Raw genomic sequence first — 15,904 nt, 5'->3', positions numbered from 1 at the left:
AGCGAGAAAATGCAAAGCAAATTAACTGCTTGACGCATCAATCCAGGTCAGTCGATTTTCTATTTTCTCACTTTACCTCAAGATCCCAACCTTCTGTCACACCCCGAGGCTTTACAGGATGAACTTCAAGCGCAGCTCAACAAGAACTCGCGCTGGATTTACTCTATCAAGAGGAAATCAGTGTGAGAGAAAGAGATCTACCTCTCTTTATTCTCAAACAACAAACAAGTGAAGCCAACACACAGGTGTGGCACAAACAGACGTGGCACACACGCGAAAGTGGAAGATGATCACCTGGTCCTGAAGATGATGATCCTTTTATAGCTTCGAACAAGCAGACAGAGGTACCGTCTTTTGGCTGAAGGAAGTAGGAGGGTTGTTTGCTTGGAAGTTGACAAGCTTCTCCCCTTAGATGTTGACCATCCCTTCAGGACCTCGAAAGGAAGCCTTGCTCTCGCGTAGGGAAGAGGCCCCCGTCCTCGCATGCAAGCAGGCTGCTTCCAACGGGTTGTACTCCACAAGAATTACTCTCCTATTCCGCTTGTAAAAGCCACCACGGGTAAACTGTTCCTGCAACAAAGAGGATCCCGAGGGGTCCTCGTCAGCAGGACTCGGGTTTCGGTTCCTATGAGCTCTGGCCTCCCTCCTTTCGCTGAGCTCGGCCACCTGCTGAGATGCTTCACCCTGAAGCTCTCGTCGCCTTGAAGAACTTATCCCAAGATTTGACCACACATCCATCCAGGTAGGGTTGTTCGATTTCTTATGTCTTGACCCAGGCTCAAGGTACTAACCTCTTCCCTCCTTTCTGTGAGCTGCTTCCTGATGAGCCACTTCACCCTCAAGTCGTATAGTCCTGCCTCTCCTCCCTCCTGCCTCCGTCGGTCCTCAGCTTCTCTTCTCCCCTACCATCGCCGTGTCGGAATCTTGTCGCTCAAGCACAGACCTCAGCCGTCGGCTCGCCTCAGAGCCACGCCCATTCCTATTCATCGCGCTGACGACGGCCTCGATCGCTCCCGCCTCTCGTGCGCGCACCTGGCTGTCTGCCATGCCGTTGACCATGCTGTGCAGCGCGTCACATGCTGCCTGCTGTACGTCGTGGTCTGTGTTCCCGGTCATTGCGCTGACGACGGCCTCGATCGCTCCCGCCTCTCGTGCGCGCACCTGGCTGTCTGCCATGCCGTTGACCATGCTGTGCAGCGCGTCACATGCTACCTGCTGTACCCACCGATTGTCTGTGTTCCTGGTCATTGCGCTGACGACGGCCTCGATCGCTCCCGCCTCTCGTGCGCGCACCTGGCTGTCTGCCATGCCGTTGACCATGCTGTGCAGCGCGTCACATGCTGCCTGCTGTACGTCGTGGTCTGTGTTCCTGGTCATCGCGCTGACGACGGCCTCGATCGCTCCCGCCTGGGTGACCGGGAGTCTGTTCTGTTTGTTGTCTTTGGTTATTTCATTTAGCACCTTGCAGAACCCTTCCTGTACCTTCGTGCGGGTCTGGTGCCTGGTCATGGCGCTGACTATAGCGTCGATTGCTGCTGCATCCCTCGCTGTGCCCTGATATCGGAAGTATTGCATGGTGTATTTGAGGGTCCAGAACCATTCAAACTGCACCCGCACATTGTCTGCGTGGATATCGAGGACTCTAATGACAGCCTCGATCGCTCCCGCCTCTCGCGCGCGCACCTGGCTCTCATTCATGAAACTCAACACGCAGGACAGGGCCTTGCATGCTGCCTGCTGTACCCGTACATCGTCCGCGTGCCTGGACATGGCGCTGACGACAGCCTCGATCGCTCCCGCCTCTCGCACGCGCACCTGGTTCTCATCGATGAACAAGACTATGTCCTCCAGGGCCTGGCACGCAGCCTGCTGTACCCCCGCGTCCTCTGGGTGCCTGGACATGGCGCTGACGACAGCCTCGATCGCTCCCGCCTCTCGCGCGCGCACCTTGTTCCCATCGATGAACGAGACTATGTCCTCCAGGGCCTCGCATGCTGCCTGCTGTACCCGTACATCGTCCGCGTGCCTGGACATGGCGCTGACGACAGCCTCGATCGCTCCCGCCTCTCTCGCGCACTCCTGGCTAACTTCGGCGCGACACACTGTATGCCTCAGGGCCTCGCACGCTGCCTGTTGTACCTGCGCATCTTGTGGGTGCCTGGACATGGCGCTGACGACAGCCTCGATCGCTCCCGCCTCTCGCGCGCGCACCTTGTTCCCATCGATGAACAAGACTATGTCCTCCAGGGCCTGGCACGCAGCCTGCTGTACCCCCGCGTCCTCTGGGTGCCTGGACATGGCGCTGACGACAGCCTCGATCGCTCCCGCCTCTCGCGCGCGCACCTTGTTCCCATCGATGAACGAGACTATGTCCTCCAGGGCCTCGCATGCTGCCTGCTGTACCCGTACATCGTCCGCGTGCCTGGACATGGCGCTGACGACAGCCTCGATCGCTCCCGCCTCTCTCGCGCACTCCTGGCTAACTTCGGCGCGACACACTGTATGCCTCAGGGCCTCGCACGCTGCCTGTTGTACCTGCGCATCTTGTGGGTGCCTGGACATGGCGCTGACGACAGCCTCGATCGCTCCCGCCTCTCTCGCCTTGTGCTTGTAGTCTTCAACGCTCTGAGCCATGCTGACCAAGGCTTCGCATGCAGCCTGCTGTACCTCCGCGAGTACCTCGTACGTCCTTATCTCCTGCACTACCGCCTCTATGCTGTCTTCAGCTCCCGTCCTCAGCTGCCTCCATGCCTCCCTTGCCAGCTGCTGCATCCCGCGTGCGTCTTGGCCCTCAACCGTTGACGGCGCCCCGACCCGTAGCCTCTTAGCTCTTGTGCTCAGCGGGTCACGGGCAGCACTCGTCATGCCTTCCAAAGCATCACATGCTGACTCTTGTCCCGCAAGCTCTCGGTACTTGCGCTTTCTTACTCTCGTCGCAACCACATCAATCCCTCCGCCCGCTGCCTCCCCGATGCGTCTCCACGCAGCTTCTGCTACACTGCATATTCTTCGGCATAGTGACTGGCTGCTACTCCATGCGTCCTGCAGCCCAGGCGTCTTGCCTGACCACCTCCATGCTGTCCTCTCAGGCCCCTCCGCTCCGGCTCTTCCTAAAGCTACCGCAAGCTCCGCGAACGTCGGGCGATCCTCTTCACTCGTCGACCAGCAGCTCTCTATTAGAGCCCATACCTCGTCTGGACATCCTCCCTCTATGTCCTCTCGGGGCAGCCTCCCTCCCCCGCACACGTACCTGATCACAGTATCGTCCGTCATGTTGGAGTAGGGGGTCTTGCCCAAGGTCAGGATCTCCCAGCACGTCACCCCGAAGGCCCACACGTCGCTCTTCTCCGAGCACCGACCTTTCTTCATGGACTCCGGGGGCATGTAGCGCACCGGCAGCCCCCGCCCCGCTACCGTAGCGTCAGTACCGTCCGCGAGGTCTATTGCACGCCCGAAGCCCGCCACCTTCACCGACGTCCTCCGCAAGTCGTCTTTATCGAAGCCCAAGACCAGCACGTGCCTTGCCGCGAGGTCCCGGTGCACAACCCGCTGCTCAGCAAGGTGCTCCATGCCCTGTGCGATCTGATGCATCATCGCCATCTGGTGCCCTCCCGTCACCTGGCCCGCCAGCCTCCCCAGTAAAGCCCGCCTCAACGATCCCAGCTCGGCGTACTCGGTCAGCAGCAGGCGGCAGCCCTCGGCGTCCTCGCTCTGCCCCATGTACCGTACAAGCCGAGGATGCGGCCCGAGACTCAGCATCACCCCGGCTTCTCTCTCGCCGTCGCCTTGCCTCAGCTTGAGCACCGCGACCTTGATCTTCTCTGGCATCGCTCCTCGCCCTCGCATGCGGAGGTAACCTATGTAGAGAGTCTTGGATGAGCCTTCTGAGATAGGCTGCTGGTCAATCTCGACTTCGTGTCTGGGGACGAAAAACGCGTGTTGCTCCTTCCACTCTTGGATTGCGCTGCGGAGAGCGAAGTTGGGAACAAGTTGCTTGGAAGGGAGGCAGGCGCCAGTGAGAGGGCTGGAAGGATGGAGCTGGAGCCAGGTCTCGATGGAGGATCTTTCATAAGTGTTGCCATCGCAGCAGGAGACAGGGTCGGTCATCAGTACCATGCTGATGGGGCAGAAGAAGGACGCGAGCGGTTGCTGCTCCGCTACCATCCGGCGGGGGCGAGGAGGGGAGGGAGAGTGCCAGGAGCGCAGGTACTACTGTCAGTCTGAGTCAGGCGGTAAAAAAAGAGAAGCCAATCCTACCAGTCGCTGTAAAGTTCGAAAGTTCGGGGAAAAAAAAGCACAAAAAAGAAAGCAAATCGCCTAACTGTTTCATACTGGAGTATTTTGTGGAAGTCGTTTCAGAGTCAGTCTTAAGAAATCGACCGTCCGATACTAGTTTGTATTTCGTTTCTCAGGGGAGGGTAGATACCGTAGTACCTTCCCGCCCGCCCCCCCCCCCCTCCCTGTTTTTGCGAGGTATTAACCAGCGGCTCAGTGGTTTCCGGTCGGTACCCAACTCCACATCTTATTACAATCGATTATCGGATCGGATAACTTCGGGGAGTCCGGGGGGGTTGTCGGAACCAAATTTCGAATCATTGTTTTTTGACCGGCTGAATATTTCCGAGTTCAGTGACATGAGCCCAGTGTCCCTCACTCCGCCCGCCGATCCGACTTGCCATTCGGCCCGGAGAGCGCAAAATAGCCGGGCGTATGACAGCTTAGCACTACCGTACTCGGAGGTGCCCGGCTGACTAGTAGGTTGGATTTCAAGCCTAAACTTGCCCGTGGGGCTAAATCCTGCCACGTTGTAAACTGATGACCCTCAGGCCCAGTCCGACTCACGCCGCCGGCCGGGGGCCCGGCGCGCGGCTGGCCGCCCGGGGCCGCATCAGCGGCGGCCACCGACTCGTGACCGTACTGACTCATCATCAATGGCTGGCAGTCACGGCGGAGCCTCGGAGCCTAAAGCCAGCACGGCACTGCCGCCTCAGCCGTGCCAGGCTGGCCGCGCTTGCGGCGGCCCGAGTCACCGGGTAGTGCCAGGACTAAGCCTCAGGCTTGAAGTCTGAACTTGAATTTCTGAGTCGTCTCTTGCCCGGCCGGATCCGTGCCTTCCAGATTGCAAACAAAACTGGCGGGAGGAGACCAGGGAGGGGAGCAGGGAGCGCAAGATCAGGTGAGACAAGACGGTCAGGCAAGGGCATAGGGAAGCAGCGAGGTGCAGTGCTGATAAGAGTCAAGGATCACCTTGGAAAGTCAAAGGATTGTAGAAAGCAACCACTCATCTTTGCAGAACCAGCTTACTTGCGCTCACGTTGTAGAGAATGCACCGATAATATTGCTAGAAATCAAACAAAATGTCAAAGACGGCAACAAAAAGGTATGAATATTTTGAAGGTTGAACTTAATCTCCTCGTTCTGATTAATATTTGGCAGACCTGGTATGATTGCACGAGGATTGACATCCTTGTCTGGACGTCTGTTTGCACAAGTCCATTTGTCGCAAGAGCAGCAGGAGGAGCTAGGAAATGACGAAGAGCTGATGATAACAAGTATGCACACATTATTCACATGATTAAAATGACCAGGTTGTAGACACGCAGATTGCTTCTAGCCTGCCGCTTCAGATGCTTCTTTACTTCAACGTCTTCTACTCAATTTTCTGGGGCGCCCTCACCCTCGCCCTCATGCTCTTCAAGGTGATGTATCGGTTGTCTCATGACCCTCCCTCACTGTGCGGCGCAGGAAAATTACTTGATTGTGAATCAGGCGTACAAAGTTCTCTCCCCTCTTGTCCTCTCCGTCTGGTTCCTCCTGGAGCCCGTCCGCCTCTACCTGGGTAGCATCTCCACCTGCTGCATGCGAGCGAGTGATCCCTGTGCTCCTCTAGGCTTCGTTGGTAACCTCCAGGAGAAAGTCCCTCAGCTCACTGGCTTTTGGCTCCTCACGCTCATCCCGCAGCTGCCCATCGCCTTCTTCTTCGTCCTCTCGCTTCCCGTTCGAGTGAGCGGACTTCCTCTTCAGCTCTCCTTCGACTTGGCAGGCAGCATCATCCTGACGGTCTTCGTCTTCCTCGAGGTCATCGTCGGCTTCTTTGCCTTGCGATCCATCGTGAGGAGTCAGGTGCTCAAGTTTCACATGCAAGTTTCACGATAATTGGCAAGAAATGTTATTAACTATACCACTGTCCTCCTGCCACATGAACCCAATCAGACCCGATTATCATTCTTTTTCATCGCAATCATTCACAATATTCATTATCAATCTTGAATATCATCCATTTACATAGTTACATGTTAAGAGTCAGCTTCATTCATTTGAGTGAGAACAGTCGGTGATGGTTTTCGATGGTCTCCCCATCATTCAAATCCTTTTGGTGTTTGACCCCTTCTCAACTTCAGTTTGACCCCTACTACTAACTCCTCACTGCTCCTCTGCATTATGGGCAACAGGAGGCTCATCAAAGTTGATGGAGGGCCAGGGGTCTTCAGGGCTCGCGTCCCCGGTGAAGCGTAAGATGCGATCAGCGACATAGCGAGGACAGTCATCTCGCTCAAGAACCTGCGACACCATCAAGCCCACCCTTCATCCTCCTGTCCTGCCCCTCCTCCCCCTCTCTTACCACAACCTCCCTCCTCCCCCTCTCTTACCACAACCTCCCTCCCCCCCCTCTCTTACCACAACCTCCCTCCCCCCCTCGCCTCTCCTGCCTCTGGACTTGTTCTCACCTGCACGCCCCCACATGGACCCTCATCTCCTTCCGCGAAGGAAAGGGGGCGGTCAAACCCCATGTTGTTGAAGAGACGCCTACATGCCATCATACGCCAGGCGATTTCCTCCCTCTCTCACCTCCTCCATGTCAGTGGAAGGTAGGTCTCGATTTCCAAGCACGTACTTGCCCTGGCAAGCAGTCAGTCTCGATTTCTCTCCCTTCCTCTGGTTGTCTTTGAATTGTTGGCTTTGATCCTCCTCTCCCTCATCTGCTTCCTGCTTGTTTGACTTTCTTCCTCCTGCTCGTCTCGTTGACCCTCACCTGTGCATCATTGCAAAGCCTTCCTTGTCCACGTTGAGCCGATCGTAGGTGATGGTAAGCTGCGCGATCAGGACGTTGAGGAGTCCAATCGTAACACACCTGAAAACGACATGAGGGGGGGCAGAGCACAAGGGAAATGGCAAGAGACAAAGCAGGTTTATGAAAAGATGAAGAAGGGAGAAGAAGAAAGCGGGAGAGTGAGAAAAAGTAAACGAAATAGTCAAGGTCGAAAAGAGTATGTGAAGAGGAATCAGGTAAAGCAGGAGTAGACTTACGTGACGAAGACGAGGAGAAGAAAACGAGTCAAGCTTGAGATTTGAGGATACATGGGCTGAGCTACACCCATCACCTGTTTCATAGTCTCAGCCTAGGAAGGAATGGCTTTGGCTTGAGGTTTACCTCTTGCAACAGTATAACGGCAGTAGTGTCCCATCCCTCGTCAAAGGGAGGGTCCCCGATAATGGACAGAGCAGATCCAAACCCTTGCAAGCAGCATCAGAGAAAGATTGAAATCAACAATAACAAGAGAATGTGTTCATGATATCAGAGACCAAAAACAAGTAGGATAGAAACGGCAAAGCCGGGACGGTAGGCAGCAGAAAGCTAACGCAGACAGAACCGAGAAAGAAGACACAGATGACGTGGGTGAGATAGAGATGTGACAGGCAGGCATGGAAGCGAATCGCCTCCTACTCACCAAAAATAAGGATGATGATCATATACAGTGAATGACTGAGATCCCGAACCATGATTCCCAATGTGTAAGCAAACGCCGCCATCGGAGTTGACAACATGCTGATCTGAATCATGATCAAAGATTGAATACAAGCATCTTTCATATGTCAGTGCCTGAAACATTTCGGCCCACAGCAAGATGGCTGCGAAAGCTTCTGCAGTTTTCACACTGTTGTTATCTGCAATGAAGAAATCAGATCACTTTGAAGAAAACGCAAACAGTCACACCTTCAAACCCATCCAAGCATGTCTGCAACAACAATTCATCAGTTGACAGTCAATAAGTTGATACACACGCGAAGATATCAAGACCTGGTTAGCAAATGAGGATATGATCAAGATGCAGGCCACAATTTTGATCCAGTTCCAAATGCTGCTAAAACATCTTTGCAAAGATGTCAGAATCATTGAATTAATTTGAACATCTAACCGAGGCATTTGCAAACGAAAGATCCAAAGTTTCAAGGGGAGAAAGATTTTCTTCTTGGTTTGAAAGAAAATGATCCAAGCCTTATCAGTGATCAAGTCAGACACTAGAGTTTGACAGGCTGGTCTTTTGGTCACCTGCAGCCCAAGGCTAACAAGCGTCAAGAGCAGCAGGAGTACTCTCAACCACTGGTTTGGTGATTGTCAAACAACTTCATTGCGTGAAAGCCTCTCACCTCAAGGGCCGAGTCGCAGCCACTGGGATCAACAGAATGTCGAATCATAAACACGACAAGCATGAGGAGGAAACACGATTCCTTCAGCAGGAAAACTCTGAGCGCAAACTTCGTCCACTTCAGGTCGAGGGTCTTGCAGACAGCTGGATGCTTGAACGACTCGTTGTCATCTAGCAATGGCATGACGGCAACGACAAGCAATCAAAGTTCTCTCACCCAACTTGATGAGCCAAGCCAGTGGAGACTTCCAAGGGTCTTCGATGATGCCAGGATCGCCATAGAGGTCTTTGATGTAATAGTTGACTCTTACCTACATGACAGTTCAGAAGACACACTGAGAGAGCATTGAGAAGGAAGAGGGACAAGAAATCAGAAGAAGCGGATGACGTGAGGGATTGGCCGACCAGCCTTCCGTCTTCCTTCTCTTTTGCGTGCCACAGCAACCCGTCTAGCAGTATCGGTATGAGACCAACACTCTGACGACCGAGTGCTCCGACAATGTCCTCATGGAACTTGAATAGCTCCTGCAGCTCCCGTCAAATTAGTGGCGACATTTCAACTGCCGTCACTTCTCTCCCGTAGTAGTAACCGTGTATGTCCGCCCGGATAGTCAGCAGGTCACTGTCACGGCGTCAGACGTCCTCGCTCTAAAAGAGTCACACACCTGAGGATAAACTCTACGAGAGCGTACTTGCCATCCCTCAAGGCCCAGTAAAGCGGAGAGATCGAGGCTCCGTTAACCATTACCTTCATCTCATCACATCCTGACCGCACCAACTCCTCTCTGCTTCTCTTCCCCCCTTGCTCCCTCTCTCTACAATACCTCGCAAAGCCATTGAGCACGTGAGTTTCGAGGAGCGCAACTGATCGCTTGCTCCAACATGCCAACATCTCCTTCTACTAGCGCATGGGTGATGCCATTTCCACCCATGTTCAGCCCCCGGGTCATGCTGTTCGCTGCCCTTCGCCAGAGCTGCAGTTGGAGGGAACAGATTAGGTTGCACAAAGAATTAAGAAGAATTTGAGGTAGAAAGGCAAAGAAAGGGGAAAAGAAAAGCGAGAGAAAGGAAAGAAGTAGCAAACCTCTTTCCACATGTTCTCAATGTCTGTCGACCATGAAGGCTTCAAGATCTGAGAATCCTGTCAACCCATCGAGTGAAGGTACAAGTGCACACCTCTTCGAGAGTGAGAATGAGCGCTTGTCCGAATGGGCTGAGATATTCTGATTTGACTCCATAGCGAATGTGATTCACAGTCAGGTCGAAAAGCACTTGAAAGAATTTCTGTCGTTGGCAACGTCACTGGGCGATGAGGGACAACCTAAAGCCTACCTCAGCGTCCTGAGTGCTCATGACCAACATGCGCATGATATGCTGCAGCAGCCTTCCCCACCTGAGCAAAAAGAATGAAAAAAAGGCAAGAGAGATCGTACGAACATTTTGAGAGATCTTCTGAATAGATGAGTTTGCTCGGGCGACTGTATTTGAACTTCAGGTACAAGAGCATTTGAATCAATCGTAAAAAAGTTTTCTTACCAAGTCATTCAGATGCTTCCAGAATATCTTGCCTAATTGCTGCACGAGATGTAAGATTTCGCAATCGGGCATTGCTCAGGCAGACTTCATCTTCGCATTGAGATCTGATTTGTTCGTATGAATCGAGAATCAGTTCATACTTAGCTTCTTCAATGATAGCAAGCTCTTTTGTGAAAGCCTGTTGTAACGCGGAAACGATCACAAACAATACCGTAACGTCTTGTGCTCACATCAAGGATCAACCTCCATAGCCATTGTAGACAATCATCGAAGTTCTCAACAGCCCTGCGAGTCTTGTTTAGAGAGTTTGCAGGCAGTTTGGTCCCAAACCTGTCGTCGAGAACGACAACCATCGCTTCTTGCAATGATCTAGCAATGTTCTTGAGATGCTTGTTCCTGATTCCCCTACATGAGATGTCAAACAAGGTAGAAATACTCGCTTGACGTTTACATGGCATAAAATTTGGGCGCGTAGATGTAAACAACCTCGACTTGTCTCTCGGGCTCCCAAACAAGCTTCAGGATCTCAAGATTGAATTCCACGATCAAGTCGATCAGGCCCTGGATAGGATATCAAGAAACGAGGAGGTAAAAGTACAAAGACACTTCAAAAGCGTCATAAGCCTTCGTGCCCTTGTTAAGCTTCGACATCTCCTTGTTGCTCTTTTCGTTTGAGACGTCTTTCTTTGAAGATTTCTTTGTGAGTCCGGACTTGAATGAGGCATATTCTTGCATAAAACTCTGCAATGTTATTACTACTTAACGATAACAACAAGTCCACCTTGTGATTTGAGGCGATTTTTGTGTTTTCCGCTTGCAGCTGGGACATCGAGATTTCATTGTACAGCTTTCTGGGATCTGACTGAGCTTGCACTTCGAATATTTCAGGGGAGTAATTCCTGAGTTTCTCATAAAGAGCGTCCTTCAGCTTGTCCTTCATTCCAACCTCTTGAAATTGTTGGCTACTATATTCCAAATTGGTCGCGAAGTTTTCACCATCTTGAATTGCTTCCACCATGTTCTGACAGACCATGTGAATCACTGTGGACCAGGCTTGCTCGATTTCTTCGCTCCAGGCTTCACCGCAAGCCTCAGCAAGCACGTTGACAATCACGGGGGCGATAAGAGGAATGTGATGAGGACGAACGTTATACTTGACATGCCGCAGACCCAGCGATGCCACTTGTTTCTTCATGTCGTCTGGATCATCAGCAAAAGAAACTAGCATTCCAAGCGTATCGCCCATTTTGATGGCCATATACTCGCGGGGCTTGGTGAAGAGGTGAGTGGCGTTAGGAGCAAGCTTGAAAAGGCAGTCGTAGATCATCTCCCCCAGCTGACCAGGCGTGTAGGACTCCAAGATGGTCTCCCAAGAGTCTCTTACAACGCCCATAGTAGAACAGATGACCTTCAAGGAGACATCGAGAGCAGTAGTGAGGTACTCCCACATCCACAGCCATGACTGCATCTCCTCCTGACTGAAATCATCTCCCAGCGCGTGCCTGAAGACGCCCAACACAATCATCTGCATCATTGGCATGTGACTGATTTCTACGCCTTTGCGGTGATGCAGAGGCGCGAGGTCAGCAATCTTCTGGTAGACATTTGCAGGTGAGTTCAAGTTCTCAACAATGCTTGACAACATGTCAACGAACTTGGTGCCTTGAGCAGACCTGTTCGTAAAACGAAAGAGAGGTTCTAGAATATCATTGTCGCGAACAGATTCGTAGATTGCTCCTCCTAGATCTGCATACGACACGACCTTCAAAAGCTTCTTCCAAGACGACTCCAGTCTCGCAGCATGGAAATCCCACTCCGCGCGATTGATCGGAGGAGCAGAGGACTTTTTGTGCGTCATTGCCTTCCTGCGAGTCCTTGCTCCTCGAAAGACGCCGCCGCTCGACCTCAAGTTAGTGCCGTGGCCTGATCGCTTTGACTGCGCGTATACTGAGACCTGACGAGACGCGACAGAGGCGTTATCACGAGATCGGATGGAGCGAGGAGACTCGAGAGCTTTGCCTGGACCGGAGAAGAAATCGTTGCCTCCAGGAAACACTCCAGATCCTCTACGCGTAGAAAAGTCTTGCTTAGTAACAGAGCTTCTCCTCCGACCTCGAGCCGCAGCAAACTCAGTCGGAAGAGAGGTTAAGGCCTTGAAGGGGCATCCTCCTTCGCTTAACTCCGCATGAACATCGCCTTTGAGGTTCTCCTTCCAGGATCGAAGACTAGATCCAGACCCAGTTCGTCTGAGAACGTTTTCAACGATCTTCTTCGAAAATGATCCGGATGAACTTGACCTAGAGAAAGTTCCTCCGGACTTCACCCTCGTAAAACCATCAAGAGGAGCATCATCGCCGACAGGTTTACTAGGCCGTGAGCTCTGCTCATTCACGCCATCACTGTTTGAAGAGGTTGGAGTATCAGATTCAGTCTTGTTGTCGCCATTAGACACATTCTCATTGTCAATCTCTTCCACTAGAGCCTCTAAGGTGCTGAAATGTGGCTCATGCTTGTTGCGATCAGAATGCCAGTGTCCATCAAATGCCTTGTCCTTTTCGGGATATGCGAAATCGAAACCTGACGCTTTGACTATGCTGGCTACCTCGTTCTCTCGATTATCTTTGGAGTGACTGCTATCTACTGGAGGATTCTCAGGGAGAGACTCATCCGGCGTCTTGAGCGTGTGCTGAAAGGGACATCTTGCCTCGTTCTCCTTCCCACCTGAATCCAAGTGCTCGTGGGCTGGATGCTGGTGGAACATGCCTGGATGCGGAGGGTCCTTGAGGGTTCCAGTAAGTGTAGCAAACGGACACTTACTCGACTGAGGATCAAATTCATGCTGATGACTATCGTGTTGCTTGGCCAACTTTGATTCAACATCATCCAGCTTCGCGTTTACGTTGCAAGAGATCTGTATCGAAGGAACCAGGTCCCCGATGTACAGTTCTTCCAAGCTACGGTGTGCATTTGGTCCATGCACACGGAAAAAAACTTCGGTTGCGTCCCGGGCGTAATATCTCTCCAAGGAAGAAATTCCGCCAGGATGTTTGTGTCGGAACCCTTCGACATCGAAAACTCTGTCCTCGATGACAATCAGCAGCTGACCAGCATTGCATGCCTGTTCGAACTCTGTTTGCGAGAACTTCTTCTTGTCTAGTTTATCCAGCTTGTCTTTCACCAACTTGTCTAGTCTTGACATGTTACTACGATCCGACTTCGCCGTCTCGTATCATGCAAACTTGCTGCTTCCTTGCGTACCCACCCCCTTTCCTCTTTACCACAAGACCCTTTCAACCACCCCTACCAGACCCATCCTTTTAAAACGAGCCGCATTGGGTGTACTCGTTGCCATCCCACCGGTTGATAGTCCTATCAAAGGAGGGTACCCTCACCACCCCCACCCATTCTCGGCCTCCGTTTCCCTTTGGAGTTTGTTGACCCCACCCCACCGTTTCGTTTATCTCATGTATCTCCTGATATCCGGAAGCCTTGATAGATTTCCTCTTCAAATTCCAAATAGTGAGTCAGAATTTGATATTTCGTCGATAGTTTTAGTGTAGTATGGCAAGTTTTGAGGAGCAAGCCTGTCCCAAGCATCTGTCGTTCAAATCATAAACTTCAGTACCAGAGCGTACGCCAATGTCCATTGGAACAAATGGTTACCCCACCCCCACTTCGTGTCTTTGCATATGACCTACTTATTGCCCATCAGAGTGTGGGGTGGTAGACCATGATTGCCTGGTTAATTGACCAACAGGAGGGGTACGGTTAAAAAAAAGGAGATGCGACCCCCCACGATCGGATTCCCCGGGCCCAATTTGCCGTACGACGTGACTCTCGGTGAACTTCGGAACGGTCGGGCGGTCACTACTGAACTCGGAACTTTTACTCAAACTTTGAGTAAAAGTTTTAGACGGTCGGACTGGCCGGGCCGGGCCGGGCCGGCCGTACCGGCAAGTTCGCCGGTGGCACGGCACGGTGGCACGGCCCTGTGACGGTGCCACGGTCCGCCGGGTCAGGGTCCCGCTGAAGTTTGAGCGGCGGTGCCGCGAGCCGGACGCCGACCGTACACTGACAGGCGGCACTGCCCGGCTACGAGACTCCGACTCGACGAGGCAGTAAAATCGGCGCCGGGCTATCGCCGAAGTTCCTCAGTGACGGCACGCGGGGCTGACCGCCGGTACTCTCACGCTTGTTCACTACAACTTGCGCTAATTCAGTGCGAATAGGCTGCCTAGCCGCGCTAACTTGAACTTGACTTGTCCACTTGAGTCTTCTTCCAGGTCCTGCAGAAAAGAAACTCAGAACCGTTCGACTGACTGCCGGAGACAGCTTCAGCTTCTCCCATGCGCCCACCCGTCCGATGCTCGCCAGGCTGCCGGGGGAATCCATGACTTCTTATCGCCGGTCATGCCATCGAGAGGACTGGGCAAGAAGGTCAACAGGCATGGTCAACATCAGATCGGATCAATCACCTTATGACCTCAACTTGGAGAGGGACGAACTGCATCGAAGCCATCTTCTGACGAGGGAAATCATGAGAGTCAAAGATCACAGAGACCTTACTCCCGGAGGTTTGAAACCGGAGAACATAAAGTTGGGGTTGATGCTACCAGATAAGTTATTTACAAACACTGGGATTCTAACACTCACATGTCAGGATTGAGCGTTTCTTTGCCGACAACTTGCACCCTAATTATCACTTTGATGTCAGTCGAAGGAAAGAAGAAAAGGGAGTGACAACCTGCCAGCCAAGAAGACGTATGCTGCGTTCTCCGGATCAAAGTAAGTCATGGAAGCTCTGCTGTCTTGTTGCAGCTCAAGAACCTGAAAAGCAGCGGGTGGGCAAGAAGAAGAGAGACAAGAATCAGAAGATAAGGAGTGAAATAGGAGAAGGTAAAGAAATATGTTGCCTTGCGAGTGTGCGAGCCTGTCGTGAAGCGCATAGAGGTCAGCTGGTCATCTGGTGGAGATCTGGAAGCATCTGAGCTGAGGAAGGGACCGGAGTGACAGCCTCACGGGCTGACGACCCGGCATCGCGGGGCTCCTTCAGCTGAGTTGGTGCAGAAAACACAGGCATTGACGTTCTTGATCACTTGAACGGCAACCTTCCTCCCTCCATGAGCCAAAAGATGTTTACAACAAGTCGAAGCTCACTTGTATTATCTTCGAAGCCTCCTGCTCCACTTGACAGGAATTGCTTTGCGATTCCTCCTGCACAAACCTTCCGATCAACCTAAACGCATGCAGAGCAGGAAAACCTCCACCTTGATATACGACAACTTGGGCTTGCTGGCGTAGGTTGCCGCAAAACTTGCTAGAGCACCACAACCAAAGCTTCCGAGCATTGCCATACGTTGAATCATGATGATGTCCGACTTGAAATGATGTCTTCAATAATTACCTTACTGCAAGCATGACGTCAACGCAAAATTCAACAAGAAAGCTTTTTGATCCTCTAGCGCTGCTGGACTGCGTTCCCGAGTAATCATAGACCATGAAAATCCATGTTCCTCTTCAACTCTTTCCACAACAGCCTTGCTGAAGGTCCAACACTCCTCCTTCTTCTCCCCCTCGTTTCGCTCTCCTCTCTCTTCAAGTCGCTACCCCTCCTTTTCTTCTCTCTCAGGGTTCTCTCATATCGCCTTCTCCCACTTTCGCTGTCTCCTTCATCTTGATAACTGAGTTGCGCCCGGTGATCCTGGGTCTCCATTGGATTTGAAACATATTCTTTATTGTTCAAATTTAGAGCTGTCGGCATGTCAAACTTGGACCACAATGAAAGGCACCTAAAAATGGAAACATGCGAACCGCAAGGGGCGCAATGAAGGCCGAGGGATGTGGTAGAGATGGTCGGGTATGAGATCACGTGAAACATGAGAGAGAGAGAGAGAGAGAGAGAGAGAGAGAGAGAGAGAGAGAGAGAGAGAGAGAGAGAG

General features: G+C 52.3%; 5 protein-coding genes across 5 annotated transcripts; 1 reads left to right on the top strand and 4 right to left on the bottom strand.

Annotated features, from left to right (window-relative positions):
* Positions 1 to 3,132: 3,132 nt before the first annotated feature.
* Positions 3,133 to 3,585, bottom strand: GUITHDRAFT_45697 (hypothetical protein; the record flags this gene model as incomplete). Its single annotated transcript, XM_005820038.1, has 1 exon — positions 3,133 to 3,585. A coding segment is annotated over one exon (453 nt), but the record flags the coding sequence as incomplete, so codon positions are not given.
* A 348-nt stretch (positions 3,586 to 3,933) lies between these two features.
* On the bottom strand, positions 3,934 to 4,164 carry GUITHDRAFT_81762 (hypothetical protein; the record flags this gene model as incomplete). The annotated part of the gene is made up of 1 exon (XM_005820037.1): positions 3,934 to 4,164. A coding segment is annotated over one exon (231 nt), but the record flags the coding sequence as incomplete, so codon positions are not given.
* A 967-nt stretch (positions 4,165 to 5,131) lies between these two features.
* GUITHDRAFT_98434 (hypothetical protein) lies at positions 5,132 to 6,178 on the top strand. The gene is made up of 6 exons (XM_005820036.1): positions 5,132 to 5,176; positions 5,322 to 5,380; positions 5,437 to 5,552; positions 5,596 to 5,699; positions 5,746 to 5,839; positions 5,891 to 6,178. The coding sequence occupies exons 2-6, from the start codon at positions 5,358 to 5,360 to the stop codon at positions 6,154 to 6,156; spliced, it is 603 nt and encodes a 200-aa protein (XP_005820093.1). The 5' UTR covers positions 5,132 to 5,176; positions 5,322 to 5,357; the 3' UTR covers positions 6,157 to 6,178.
* A 4,796-nt stretch (positions 6,179 to 10,974) lies between these two features.
* Positions 10,975 to 11,295, bottom strand: GUITHDRAFT_59227 (hypothetical protein; the record flags this gene model as incomplete). The annotated part of the gene is made up of 1 exon (XM_005820035.1): positions 10,975 to 11,295. A coding segment is annotated over one exon (321 nt), but the record flags the coding sequence as incomplete, so codon positions are not given.
* A 3,004-nt stretch (positions 11,296 to 14,299) lies between these two features.
* On the bottom strand, positions 14,300 to 15,331 carry GUITHDRAFT_148170 (hypothetical protein; the record flags this gene model as incomplete). The annotated part of the gene is made up of 8 exons (XM_005820034.1): positions 14,300 to 14,390; positions 14,441 to 14,487; positions 14,532 to 14,574; positions 14,619 to 14,657; positions 14,710 to 14,792; positions 14,996 to 15,081; positions 15,123 to 15,201; positions 15,233 to 15,331. 8 exons carry the CDS (start codon positions 15,329 to 15,331, stop codon positions 14,300 to 14,302), a joined length of 567 nt encoding a protein of 188 aa, XP_005820091.1.
* Between the last annotated feature and the right edge of the window lie 573 nt (positions 15,332 to 15,904).

Source organism: Guillardia theta (genome assembly GCF_000315625.1).
Source record: "Guillardia theta CCMP2712 unplaced genomic scaffold GUITHscaffold_194, whole genome shotgun sequence".
Taxonomy (NCBI): domain Eukaryota; class Cryptophyceae; order Pyrenomonadales; family Geminigeraceae; genus Guillardia; species Guillardia theta.
This window is presented reverse-complemented; position numbering and strand designations above follow the sequence as displayed.